General features: G+C 36.5%; 2 protein-coding genes across 2 annotated transcripts in view; one reads left to right on the forward strand and one right to left on the reverse strand.

The window, feature by feature from the left end:
- Positions 1–1,559, forward strand: part of LOC127657239 (nesprin-1-like) — a 173,120-nt gene extending 171,561 nt beyond the window's left edge. Inside the window, 1 exon segment of the mRNA XM_052145940.1 lies at positions 1,296–1,559. Coding sequence (XP_052001900.1) covers positions 1,296–1,542 — 247 coding nt within the window. The 3' untranslated portion in view covers positions 1,543–1,559.
- An 810-nt stretch (positions 1,560–2,369) lies between these two features.
- Positions 2,370–14,770, reverse strand: ccdc170 (coiled-coil domain containing 170). The gene is made up of 10 exons (XM_052145952.1): positions 14,432–14,770; positions 14,099–14,355; positions 13,840–13,984; positions 13,576–13,761; positions 9,567–9,878; positions 8,381–8,560; positions 8,127–8,300; positions 6,674–6,916; positions 5,823–6,038; positions 2,370–2,678 (listed from the first exon to the last, which is right to left on the reverse strand). The coding sequence occupies exons 1-10, from the start codon at positions 14,540–14,542 to the stop codon at positions 2,397–2,399; spliced, it is 2,106 nt and encodes a 701-aa protein (XP_052001912.1). The 5' UTR covers positions 14,543–14,770; the 3' UTR covers positions 2,370–2,396.
- Between the last annotated feature and the right edge of the window lie 265 nt (positions 14,771–15,035).

Below are 15,035 nucleotides of genomic sequence, written 5' to 3' on the forward strand. Positions count from 1 at the left end.
CTTTACATACCAGTGATACCAGGCGACAGGAAGTGCACCGTTTCACATGTTTGAATGAGCTCATTGATGTTATTCAGTCAGTTTGCTTTTTTATTCCAACGGTTACTCCTGAAAGAGACTTCCGAAAATATTTGGTTTATTATATTATGGGTTAAGTTTAAAGGTGCTGCTCAAAACAAATTTGTAGTGTGTAAATTGTAAGCTGTAACTAATTAAAGTTGTAACTTAAGCATGGCTAGTGCAACCTACAGTACATAGGACAAAGAGTCGTGACTGTTGTTTTTTTTTGCATTGTTAAAAACACATGCTAAAATGGCGTACCAGTGCATACTGGCTCAAAATAAAAAAAACATTTTGTACATATTATATATTGTACAAAAATAGTGGAAATTACATAATAATAAAAATACTCTTATGCAAAACAAAATGGTGAGCGGTAACAGATAATTTCACTGGAGGCGAAAATAAGTGCTATTAAAGGTCCCACTTTATATTAGGTGTCTTTAACTACCATGTTCTAACATTAAAATACATACAATACCAGGTAATTGTTGTGTAACTACATATTGTTCTTCAAAATTCTCACAAGATTCATATTTGATGCTGTTGAGGAATGGTTATGTTTAGTTAGGGGTAAAGTTAACAGGATAACTACAGATGTAATTAAATGCAGGTACTTTATATGCAAGTACAATGCAATGTATGTACATAACAACTACACTGTAGCAAATGCTTATATACATAGTTGTTAAAGACCCCTAATATAAATTGGGTCCTTTTTAACCTTATTCGCAGTAGTTCTTCCCTTCCAAATTCATCCCATGGGATTGGAGCATCGCGCATTTGGATGTGCATATAGCCATTTTTATTATTGTTTTAAATTGACTAGACAATGACATCTGTCATTCATACTATCATAGGAATTGTAAAGAAAGTTAATATACTTTATTTAGTTTTGAGAATAGCTCTAGCATCATTTGTTGGCAGATTACACTTGTTTTTATATTTTATATTGTTGTTATCTAATGCAATGACATTTACACATTTCTTTCATTACACAGTGTGTTACGATTTGTTTTATAAAAACAGTTAAAATAGCTAGTAGTTAGCTGTAGATGTCTTGTGGAGTTTGTTAATCTACATTCTCAAAACCTACATACATATTTGAATCAAGGCCTACAAAAAACCCTATTTCTTAGGCACAGTTTTAGAAATAGAAAAATAGCTAAATCTTTTTTTTTTGACCAAATTTAGCATCTGAACACTTGCCCCTCTCATGTTGTATGTGTGAGCAGGTCTCGCAACGCCGCTGGATACGTTTCCTCCCATTCTGAAGAGGAAGAACCATCATCCTGGTGCAAAACATTCTTAAAACGCGTCCTCTGGGCCGCACTGCCCCTGCAGCTCCTCCTGCTGTTGCTGGTGGTCGTGGCCTGCCTCGTGCCTACATCTGAGGAAGACTACAGCTGTGCCCAACTCAACAACTTTGCCCGCTCCTTTCACCCCATGCTCAGCTACACCAATGGGCCTCCACCAATATGAGCCTGATTTTGAAGTAAAAACGACACTTCGGCAACAGATTCCCCTCAATACATGTTACTAGGTCATTAACAGCTGCCATAATGAGTGATTTGGCAGCCAAAGTGAATAATTATCATGTCCTTGTATAGCAAAATACAGCTGCTAATTTTACTGTACATCATTTGTATGTTAGAAAAAAGCCAATTGCACTGAAAACTTTGTTCCGCCGTAAGACAGTCTTTAGTACTATAGATGTTCTTCCAAATGTGAAAAAAATAAATAAAACAAAACAAGGAAAAGAGACTAAGGGCCTTTTTATATCATGGAAACGTTTGCGTTTATTGGAGAGAATTATGCAGAATTGCTTGTAACAAACAAAGTACTTGTTAAAAAAAAGAGAAAAGAACAATTTATGAACTCAATATTGCAATTATTTTTTATATGTATTTTTGGCATGTGGTCATCTTTTTGGTTTTAAAATGATCATTAATTTTATCGGAAATTGTCATTGTTGATTTTTAATTTTTGATCTTGACTAACCTGCTGTAATCAAGTTAACTGTGTGATGAAAATGCTTTATTGTATGTAAACTACTGATATCAAAGAAAAGGATATTTATGTATGTACAGTTTGCTGAGGCCTAAGAAACCTTTGCAATAAAAATACACATATGATATACACAAAACCTGCTGATTAGTATTTTTTATTTCAATTAAAGATCAAAAGACTATAATTATAATGTTTTGATGTGAATCATAATTATCTTCCTACGTGGAACAAACTGCTTAAACATTAAATATATCATCCAAAAGCATATCTTGCAGTCTTGCCATCATGTTTAAAATGAACAGTGCTTCAACATCCCAACACTAGCATCACAGAGCATTACTGCCACAGTGGGCTTCCTGGATCTCAGAGTTTGCAGTGGAAGGTCGTGGCAGAGCCTCAGGTTTGAACTTGCGAGGATGTGTGGCATTTAGAAAGGAAACTGGCGCTCCCCAGATTTTAGGTTTGTGATGTTGGTGTGGAGAAGCAGTACAGTGACAGCGATGTGAATGGATCAGAACCTCCAGCCTTCTGAGAACTTCATAGTTTGGAACACAGGATGTGCCATCAACCCCCAACATCTGAGACACCACAGCGTGGAAGTCCAGCAACTGCAATGGAAAGATTCATAATGTGGAAGGGGGTGTTTTGGATTTGGTTTGTCATCATGAAGGTGCTTAAAGGAATATTTAAGGGCTAACCCATCATCTGGCCAAAGTTGGGGTCTCCCAGTCAAACTCTATAGCACCACCATCAGCTCAAAGTTGGTTCACACCTTGCACCAAGGTGATCGAAACTGGTATTTTCAGTTATTGATCATTAACCGTATTTCCACATCTCCTACAAATCGCGTCCAATTGTCACCAAATTTGTCTTGGATGATCTTAAGACAGCCACACCAAAGTAATTTTTGATTTTCACAACAGTTACAGAATAAAGTGTTAACAGACTTGACAAAGTCATCCATAAAATAAAACAGGAAGTCAGGCTATATCTCAGCAATACATTGCAGGGCGGGGTAAAAATATAGATTTTCCGATGCATCACAATATTCATTTAAACAATCTTGATATGGATTCCCAAGATCCCAAGATCGATCTCAATATATGCGGCAACCCTCTAGTCTACAATGACAGGAAATCACGCGCATATGTGACCAAATTGCACCTGATTAAAAACATCTGTAATTAGCCACTGGTTGGTAAACTATCAGATTTCACGCATCATGATTGAGTAGTATAGTGGCGAAGAAGATCAGCACAGAGATCCTACACTGCGTGTTGAGGATAAAAGTATGGTTTGACTATCCTTATAATGTGTGTCCAAAGATAAGATCCACGCAATCCATTTATCATTAAATAATGTCTCTTTCAACACCCTTTCTGTGCTTTACAGTCAGTTATTGATCAAAAAGAACTAAACGCATGCGACTCCAATCGTTTGTTAAACTGCTGTCAGTGGTCTTAAAGTGACAGTACCGTTTTAGCCCATGTTCTACATATCAATATGAATACTTGTAAATAGTACAAATTATGCATGTATACAATAAACATGCAATGACATTATATCAAGACATTATATTTATTGATGGAATACATTAACACATTTTTTTAAATGCTTAAGTGTGTCCAAATTGATAAAAAGCTGATGAAAATATAAAATTGGTGAAATCAATATTTTGCAGTGTACCTACTAAGATGGTCCCCTGTGTAATTAACTGCATTAGCTGAGAGAAAGTATTTTTCATATGTAAGCAAAATTGACATTTGAACTCAAAAATACCCATATGAATCAGAATCTAAACGAATCAAGAGCTTTTGATTCAGAATCAAATTGATTCTAGAAATCTGTATCAGTACCCATTCCTAATGCTATGTCCTATCAAAATGAATCTTTTTGTAAGCCATCGTCTTCACTGACTAATTGTACATATTACTACTAACAGTGCTTTTATTTGTATCTGCGCTCACTGAGCACCATGCGTGGACTGGCCATTGGGAAGTTCGGGAATTTTCCCGGTGGGCTGGCAGCAAAATGGGGCCGAATGTGCCGCAATAAGTTGAAATGCACAAAAACAAACATAGTTGACCACTGTGCTGTACAACCACTATGAAAGGACATCACAAGCACATTTAAGCTTTCACCTCCTATGAGAGACTCTAAGATTGATTGTAAGCCTGATCAAAAAGATCGCTTCTATCGAAATTATTCTGAGGGACACAGGTAAACTGTTCCACAGTTTTGGGCTGGTTATAACAAAAGCACGGTCGCCCCTCGACTTCAGTTTAGACCTAGGGACCATCAATAGTCTCTGATAAGATGACCTTAGACATTTAGCCAGTGTATTTATACACAGGTGAGAAAGATAAGGTACCAGTCCACTTAAAGCCTTAAAAACAAAAAGTACAATTTTTAAATAAATTCTATAATGGACTGGCAACCAATGCAGAGAGATTACAACAAGGGTAATGTGTTCATATTTAAGAGTACTGGCCAAAAGTCTAGCAGCTGCATTTTGAACTGATGTAAAGGATTTATGTAAGATTGGCTTATTCCTATATAAAATTAATTGTGAGTCGAGATGAAACAAAAGCATGTATATCTCTCTCAAACTCTACAAATGATTAAAAACATTTAACCTTAGCTAAGCTATCTTAATTGAAAAAATCTGGATTTGACTACTGCATTTTTCGGTTGATCAAATTTCAGTGCAGAGTCAAATACAAAACCTAATCGCAATAATCAAGATTTCTGAAGTGCCCAAACACAACCTCAGTTTTACTCTTATTTAGATTTTAAAAGTTTAAGGACATCCATGATTTAATACCCGACAGATAAGCAGCCAAGGACATTAAGCCATTATTGTCATTTTGCTTCAAGGGCAAATAAATTTGATTGTCGTCTACATAACAATGAAACGACACTTCATGTTTGTTTAGGATTGATCCTAAAGGAAGCACATATAATAAAAACTAAATTGGGGCAATAATGCAGCCTTGAGGGACCCCACAGGCCGAAGTAGATTTAGATGATGAGAAACCATCAATACAAACTGAAAAAGTTATTTTCTCCAAATATGATTTAAACCAATTGAGAACATGACCTGTTCACATCAACCATCAGAATTTGGACCGTGGCATGATTGTTGGTGCCAGAGGGGCTGGTGTGAGTATTTCTGTAACTGATGATCTCCTTGGATTTTCATGCACTCTCTAAGTTAACCAGTTAATGTTAGGTGCCAAAAACAAAAAACATCCAGTGAGTGGCAGTTCTGTAGATGGAAATGCCTTGCTCACTACAATTGTACAGAGGGGTTATTTGAGTTACTGTAGACTTTCTGTCAGTCTGGCCGTTCTCAGAGAATGGCCAGACTGGTTCGAGCTAACAGAAAGCCTGTGGTAACTCAGATAACCACTCTGTACAATTGTAGTGAGCAGAACAGCATCTCAGAATGAACAACATGTCGAACCTTGAGACGAATGGACTACAACAGCAGAAGACCACGTCAGGAACTTTATTAGGACCATAGTGTTCCTAATAAAGTGCTCAGTGAGTGTACGCATGTACATAATAGATTTACATGGTACATGTTTTTATGTATTTTTTGACTAACTGTATTGCTTTACTATATTACTTTTTGAATGTCATTGATTTAATAGTATTTTCAAGTAATATGCACAAACTGTAAAACAATGGTAAAGTCTGTGTGCATGTATTTGTATACTATTGAGTGGGAATGCAATCACAAACTGTACCTGTTTCTCAGTGTGGGCGAGCTCTGCGATGGCACTTGACTGTGTTTCCAGGACTTTCTGTGCTTGATTGATCTCATCTCTGGCCTTGAGTTCCTGGTTCTGCAGCTCTGACTTCATGGTGGTCAGTTTCTTCTCAGTCTTTGCCTTGTTCTTCTCAAATTTGCCCATATTCTTACACTGCTCCTCTATGGTTTGGTTTTGTTCCATCACTTTGATCTTATTGCATCAAAGACAGCAAAAACTAAGCATTTATAATGACTTGCATAGCATAACAATCTTAAAAATAAAGGTTCCCAATTAGAACTATTGAATTCATGCATTTACCAGACACGATTATTCAGCAATTATCACTATGTGGATGGAAATCGAATCCAGTACCTTGACGTTGCAAACTCCACTCTCTATCACTGGAGCTATTGGATCCAAAGAAGGTTTTACCGCATGATGCCATAGTAAAATCTTTTTAAATCCCAAAAATAACTTTTTCTTCTCTAGTTTTTTGGGCCATGTCCAAACCAATAGGACTTGGCTATGTTTACGCCTCTCATTCACACTGGAACTGTGTGTCTTACTCTACCAAAAACAGAGACTTTCGAATATGCACTCCACAACCATATACTTTGTAATACAATAATGTAAAGAGACACAGATTTTTAAGTGTGAGTGAAATATACAGCCTAGCTGTTCATGAAATGTCACACCATCAGAATCTTGTTATAGTATATTTACAGTTAGTTATATTTCATATATTTATCTGGTTTTAAAATAAAAATGGATCTTTATATTTGGGATTGTTATGCTGAAATGACTCTGGCTCGTGCTGGTCTGTGGGCCAAGCCTCGTCCCTCTACCTTGAGCTCATTGGTGTGGGACAGCTGGGCCTTCAGCTCGGTGTTGGAGAAGCGTAAGGTGCTGAGCTCGGCCTGCAGCCGATCAAAGCGCTTCTGGAGCTTCTTACAGGCCAGAGATGCATCGTCCTTCTCCATCGCCAGAGCTGACCGGCTCCTCTTCTCCTCTTCCAGCTGGACCACCTTCCTCCTCAGTAGCTCCAGGTGGAGCTCTTTACTTTCTGAGCGCTCCTTATGATCTTTAAGCTGAAGCCACAGACAGTTTGAATCACTTATCACGCTCATACAGTATAACAACATATTATAATAACAAATAATATAATCACGTCACACAGGCATGCATTAAGGCAAGGGTCAACTATTTTATGAAGGCATATTTTTACCTAAAGGTATTTCTGATTAAAGCCAAGTCGGGGCATGTTGTCATGTATTTTTTTAATTACATTTATGCAATTTATTCCTAACAATATTTGTTGGTATATTGATATCTTTTCCATTTTTGTTGTTTCACAATTTTTTTACTTTTGTATTTTACTTAAAAGCCTTTAATAGACATTTAAATGCATGTTTACAACTTCAAATGTGACAACTTGCCCCAAGAGCTTAACGTGTGTTAAAATAACTGTATCTTTTTTTCCTGAACAATAACAGTGAAAATGTATATGAGGTATTTGACTTCAATAAATTAACCTCCATTGAGAAATCTTCACTGGAGTAAAAACTGTGACTGCTAGCCCCTGTCTCTCCTATATAATAATGCTAAAATACCAATTTAATTATTAGATTTTTATTCAAAACTTGCATGTTGATTAAACACTTAGAATTATTTATAATTTAAGTGTTTATTTATAAAATATTTCAGCATAAAAAAGCTATAACTGGTATTTCTGGGGTTGTATGAGCATTTTTATAATATAATATATTGTACACATTTATTTATTTACATTTTTCCTCCCCAATTTGGAATGCCCAGTTCCCAGTGACCTCATGGTGGCATGGTGACTTGCCTCAATCCGGGTGGCGGGGGATGAATCTCAGTTGCCTCCGCTTCTGCATCTTATCACGTGGCTTGTTGAGCCACGTTACTACGGAGAAGTAGCGTGTGTGGAGGCTTCACGCTATTCTCTGCGGCATCCACGCACAACTCACCACACACCCCACCGAGAGCAAGAACCACTTTATAGCGACCACGAGGAGGTTACCCCATGTGACTCTAGCCTCCCTAGCAACCGGGCTAATTTGGTTGCTTAGGAGACCCGGCTGGAGTCACTCGGCACGTCCTGCATTCGAACTCGCGACTCCAGGGGTGGTAGTCAGTGTATTTACTCGCTGAGCTGCCCATGCCCCCATTATTGTACATATTTATGACATCAACGCTTAAAATGTAATTTAAACAGTTATTTGATTCACTAACAATGACTGTCCTTTTTGACATTGCATTTCAGAATATCCAAACCTTTCTCTGAAGGCTGTGAACTTGAGTTTTTGTCTCCAGTAAAGCAGTTCCTTCTTGCCGTGTCAGCTGCTGTGCTCGTGTAAGAATGGCCTCAAGTCTCATATCAAAGCCCAGATCTGCAGCAATGTGATCCACTTTTAACTTCTCCGTGAGCTGCTCTAGTAACCGCATATACTGCACAGAAATTGATAATTGTGTATTGACAATGCCGAACATTTTTATGCAGTAATTAAGGTTAGAAAGAGAACTCTCACTTGCTGTTTGTCCTGACTCATTCCATCTTTGCAGACTGCTGCGGTGAGCAGTTCATTCTCCAGACTCTGTATTCTCTCCAGGAGTTTCTGTTCTCTCTGTTCTGAGCAGCTCTGATGCTCTTTGTGTCTGGACAACGTCTCTGTCAGCTCTACCAGCCTGCCTTCCATCTCTAACTGTGACTACAGCATAAAGATGGCACATTTGGCACAATGCACAGAGAAGTAGACATACAGATTATTCGTGAGCAGGTTTTAGACATTTTAGTTTAAAGCATAAAGAGAGCCAGTTTGGTGTTCAGCTACATTTACATTTATTCATTTAGCAGATCATTTTATCCAAAGTGACTTGAAGGATACATCATAAGCGATTCATCTTAAGTAGACAATAACAAGAAATGTACTGAGTTACAAAGTGTCAATTACATTAGAATAAGTACTAACCAATGCAACATTAGAGTGCAACAATATCTTATCTATCCATCTATCTATCTATATTTATAATTATTTATTTTTTTAATTCTTGAGGTTGTGATTTACAGTGATTTGAATATGGTAAGTTGGCATAACATGAGAAAATGCTTAACCGTGATTAAATAACTTTTGCCGTAATATTTACAAATATTTAATTAACCATAAATGTAAAAACGACAAGCAGCAATGACAATATGCTAAAATTTTCAAGAAAAATATTTTTAATAATTGTTTATTACAATAATAATAACAATAATAATAATAATATTTTAAAATATATTTTTTTAGAAATAACATTTTAGTTAATAATAATAAACTAATAATATTTATATATTTTTATTATTATAATTTATAAAATATTTTTTAAATAGAAATTACATTTTGAAGATATTTTTAAAAAGTATATACATTCAATGGTTATTTGATTTTTAAATATATAATAATCCATAAATTTAGGGGAAAAAATAAATACATTAGTTTTATTAGATTACATATCTTTGAACAAATTGTATATATATATAAACTAATGATAATAAGTTGAGCAAAGACATTGCTTGCAACCATACAGTCTAAATAAGGTTAACAGAAAATGAAGCAACTCCTTCAATGAAGAATTCCACTTAATAAGCCGTCACAGGTATGTGTCTTAGCTCATCCAATCACATTTTAGAGCCATTACTATCCATAATAAAGTAGTACAGAATGCAACAATTACCTCTCTTATACTTTTTTCACGGCTACAAATGGCAGCGATTGCCTTCAGTATGTGCTCCTCTGTGGGTTGAGAAGGTAGATCATCAAACAGAGCTTCCACCTCTTTCATGAAGGAGTCATGGTGACTGTGAGACACCTGAGCTTCGTTCTGGTATGTGTGGAGTTTATTTTCAAGATCCTGACAGAGATTCTCATAGTGACTGCACCGCTGCTGTGCTGATGTGAGGGACAGTTCAGTCTCCTGCAGGGAGGTTTGAAGAGCCTGGTTCTCCCTCTCCAAACTGAGTTTCTTCAGAGAGATAATATCCAAATCCTGACAAGAAATGAGATTTGTAAGTTTAGGATGGTGACTTAGTTTCAAAATCAGAGCTTTCAGCTAGAGGGAGAATATCATGAAAACACATCCAGGTCACATTTAACCCATACAAGACCAAACAGACACAAATGCATATGCAATGAATCAAACACAGCCATGTGCACTCACAACACAGGACAAAGGTGTCAGGATCCTGTCACCACAATAAACATGACTGACAAAGTGACAGGATCATGACAGATTTAGGATCATGAAGATTTTCTGCATTGTGACATTTTCATGACAATTAAGCACATTTTCCTCCCTAATTTGCATTACGGTAATGTGCGTGCGTGCATTTTTTACCTTAAACACAATACATCAAATACTGCCATGATTTTTGTAATTATAATTATTCTTAATGGTGATTCTGATAGATAAGACTCATTACTGCAATACAGTCATTATTTACGAGATTAGATTGGAAAAACAACAGTGATACAATGATTTTAGCTAAACTCTAAACAAATACCCGTATTTTATTAATTCTCAGTGGTGATTACCATTAGATAAAACTCCTTAATACAGTATTTTTTTACTAGATTACTTTATAAAACTGTAATACAATAATTTTTTATTTTAAAATGTTTTAGTTTGAACTCAATTGTGAATCTCATTAGATTAGTCTAATTTTTTTAATACAGTCATTTGCATTACTACTTTATATTAAAAACAAGATTGAAAAGTTTGTAGACCAACTTTGATGTTGACATGTTGCCAGGCATTGCTAGCATCAAGCTAGCATGATTTAGAATGTAGCAAATCATTGCTAGCATGTAGCTAGGCTTTGCTAGCATGTTTAAGCACGAAGCTCCAAGTCTCTAGCATCAAGCTAGCATTATTTAGCATGTAGCTAGGAATTGCTAGCCTATGTTAGCATTTTCTGAGCATTTTTAGCATGTATTAGCATATTGCTAGACATTGTTAACATGTTGTTAGCTAATTTTAACATGTAGCTTGATGTTGCTAGCATGTTGCTAATAATTTTTAGCATATTTTATCATGTATAGGCATTGTTAACATGTTTATAGGTGTTCCTAATATGTTGTTAGGTGTTGATATTGTTTTAGCATGAAGCTAGGCATTGCTAACATGAAGCTAGGCATTGATTACATTGTTTAAGCATGTTTTTTTCATTTAACTAGGTGTTTCTAGCATGTTTAGCCTGTTGATAGCATGCGATTATGTGTTTTAGTGTGTTACTAGCATGTAGCTAGGCATTTATTGCATGTTTTATTGTGTTGCTAACATGTAGTTAGGTGTTTTAAACATGTTTTAACATTTTGCTACCAAGTAGCTTTGTTTAAGAATGTTGCTAGAATGTAGCTAAGAATTTCTATTATGTTTTAACATGTTGTTAACATATAGCTAGGTGTATCTATTATGTTTTATCATTTCGCTAGCATGTAGCTAGGTGTTTCTATTATGTTTTATCATTTTGCTAGCATGTAGCTATGCTTTTCTATCATGTTTCAGTATGATGCTATCTTGTAACTAAGTTAGCCAGGTGTTTTTGTTATGCTTTAACCGGTTGTTAACATGTAGCTAGGCATTTCTCGCAAGTGTTAACATGCTGCTAGAATGAAGCTAGGTGTTTCTAATTTAGCGTGGCATTGTGTAATGTGTTGTTAGCATGTAGCTAGGTGTTTCTAGCATGTTTTAGCATGTTGTTAGCATTTAGCTAGACATTTATAGCATGTTTTAGTGTGTTGCTAGCAGGTTTACAATTCAATAGCAAATCATAGGCCTATTTCACATTACATTACTGACAGTGAGACAATGCAAAAAATATTAATGTTCCAAAAAATAGGCTTAATTTTCTTTAAGCAAAATATAATTTATAATTCCGTTCTTTCAATTTTGGGGTGAAATATGACCCAAACGTGTTCTTGACATGTTTCATGACATTCTCCCTTAAACGTTCTTTTGTATCACCATTGGGTCCCCCTTGAGCGAGATTTTTGTTGTTGTTGTTTAATTTACTTTGAGTTGTTTAGATGACAAGATTGTTTAATTCCTTTATACAAATCATTACAAAATATAATCGAAACCATTAGTTGAAATGTCAGTATACAGGTCCTTCTCAAAATATTTGCATATTGTGATAAAGTTCATTATTTTCCATAATGTAATGATAAAAATTTAACTTTCATATATTTTAGATTCATTGCACACCAACTGAAATATTTCAGGTCTTTTATTGTTTTAATACTGATGATTTTGGCATACAGCTCATGAAAACCCAAAATCCTACAAAAAATTAGCATATCATGAAAAGGGTCTCTAAACGAGCTATTAACCTAATCATCTGAATCAACTAATTAACTCTAAACACCTGCAAAAGATTCCTGAGGCTTTTAAAAACTCCCAGCCTGTTTCATTTCTCAAAACCGCAATCATGGGTAAGACTGCCGACCTGACTGCTGTCCAGAAGGCCATCATTGACACCCTCAAGCAAGAGGGTAAGACACAGAAAGAAATTTCTGAACAAATAGGCTGTTCCCAGAGTGCTGTATCAAGGCACCTCAGTGGGAAGTCTGTGGGAAGGAAAAAGTGTGGCAAAAACGCTGCACAACGAGAAGAGGTGACCGGAACCTGAGGAAGATTGTGGAGAAGGACCGATTCCAGACCTTGGGGGACCTGCGGAAGCAGTGGACTGAGTCTGGAGTAGAAACATCCAGAGCCACTGTGCACAGGCACCAGAAACAGTGGCAGAAGCGCCTGACCTGGGCTACAGAGAAGCAGCACTGGACTGTTGCTCAGTGGTCCAAAGTACTTTTTCGGATGAAAGCAAATTTTGCATGTCATTCGGAAATCAAGGTGCCAGAGTCTGGAGGAAGACTGGGGAGAAGGAAATGCCAAAATGCCTTAAGTCCAGTGTCAAGTACCCACAGTCAGTGATGGTCTGGGGTGCCATGTCAGCTGCTGGTGTTGGTCCACTGTGTTTTATCAAGGGCAGGGTCAATGCCGCTAGCTATCAGGAGATTTTGGAGCACTTCATGCTTCCATCTGCTGAAAAGCTTTATGGAGATGAAGATTTCATTTTTCAGCACGACCTGGCACCTGCTCACAGTGCCAAAACCACTGGTAAATGGTTTACTGACCATGGTATTACTGTGCTCAATTGGCCTGCCAACTCTCCTGACCTGAACCCCATAGAGAATCTGTGGGATATTGTGAAGAGCAAGTTGAGAGACGCAAGACCCAACACTCTGGATGAGCTTAAGGCCGCTATCGAATCATCCTGGGCCTCCATAACACCTCAGCAGTGCCACAGGCTGATTGCCTCCATGCCACGCCGCATTGAAGCAGTCATTTCTGCAAAAGGATTCCCGACCAAGTATTGAGTGCATAACTGAACATAATTATTTGAAGGTTGACTTTTTTTGTATTAAAAACACTTCTTTTATTGGTCGGATGAAATATGCTAATTTTTTGATATAGGAATTTTGGGTTTTCATGAGCTGTATGCCAAAATCATCAGTATTAAAACAATAAAAGACCTGAAATATTTCAGTTGGTGTGCAATGAATCTAAAATATATGAAAGTTTAATTTGTATCATTACATTATGGAAAATAATGAACTTTATCACAATATGCTAATTTTTTGAGAAGGACCTGTATGTTGTAATGTTAATTGAGGCAGAAAGATACCTTTCTGATTGAGTTCTGCTCATTTGCTCGTGAGATTGAGATTGCTTGCTGATGGTCAACATCAGTTGCCAATCGCTTTACTGTTTCTCTACTGGCTTTACACTCCACTTCATATGATTTCACACGTTCTTCTAGAACACAAATGCAGCTCTTCAGACGTTCTCTGTCCTTACAGCATGAATCCACCTTATTTATGATAGAGAAATATGTTAGAGACAGGAGAATCTTTCATCATTTTTAAAAAGCACATGTAAAAACACTCACCGTGGACACAATGCAATCCATAGGATTTGTCTTTCCTGCTAAATTTACAGAGACTTTGCATGCCAATGTTGATATAAAGTCATCAGATCTCCTCTGGATCTCAGTAAATTCCTGTTTTGCCTTGTTGCATTCACCTAAAAGCTGTCTGCAAATATGTGAAGGTGTTTAAAACATTGCACTCATCACTGAATGTATATTTCTCATGATCTCAAAAACCTGTTGACCTAAAGGTGTTATTGTAAAAACAGTAAATGCTCACTTTGACTTCATGTCAAGTTCCATGACTCTCGCCTTCATCTCCTCGTTCTCCTTTGTGAGTGTCTGTATTCTCATGTCCATGATGCTTTTGGAGGAGGTGATGGACACCATTTCTTGCTCTGTGTTGTAGCTGCGTTCCCTGAGAGAGCTCACGAGAGACTCCTGTCTCGCCTCCTTCTCTTTATGTCTCTCAATAGCATCCCTTAAATTCTTTATAGTCTCCTCCTGATACGCAACCTTTGATTGGGCGTCTGAAAACTGTTTATGAAAAAACATTTGTGAGATATGCCACTAATCCATATTACTATATGTTATGAGAAGATAATATATGAACCTGTGATTGCAGACTCTGATATTTGGCTTGCAGGGCGGCGAGTTCCTCACGAGCCGTCTCTGTGGCCTGTTTATAGTGTGCTAGGTGTTGTTGGATTACAGAGTCCTCCATTGCAAAAAAATCTGTCAATCAACCTGTGTATTAATGGATAGAAACTTTTGTGTCCATAGCAATAGAAACATTCACAAAGAATCTTCATAACATTTTAAAATGGCAATGAAAGCACCATACCAAAAGACAAAACAATGCAACGCATTACAACTTTAATAACCCCTAAGGGGGAAATGATCTTAGAATAAACAATTAAAGCATATTTATTACTGGATGGTCTTGGAAGACAAGCTATATCCACAATACACAAATATATACAATAATAGAATTATAATAATAACAATAATAATTATCATACCAATAACATAATTGATCATATGAGTGTGTTAATCTAAAATTGTTACAAATCCTAACACAAAGTAAATGAGATACAGTAGTAATTTTTCTTTCTTCATTACAATCATATAAATGTATAACTCCAAAATATGGCAAAATACATGCATATTACTTAACCTTTGTCGCTGTCCTTGGTGCAAGTCAATATAAAACGTAT

Source organism: Xyrauchen texanus, chromosome 16 (genome assembly GCF_025860055.1).
Source record: "Xyrauchen texanus isolate HMW12.3.18 chromosome 16, RBS_HiC_50CHRs, whole genome shotgun sequence".
In the NCBI taxonomy this organism is placed as follows: Eukaryota; Metazoa; Chordata; class Actinopteri; order Cypriniformes; family Catostomidae; genus Xyrauchen; species Xyrauchen texanus.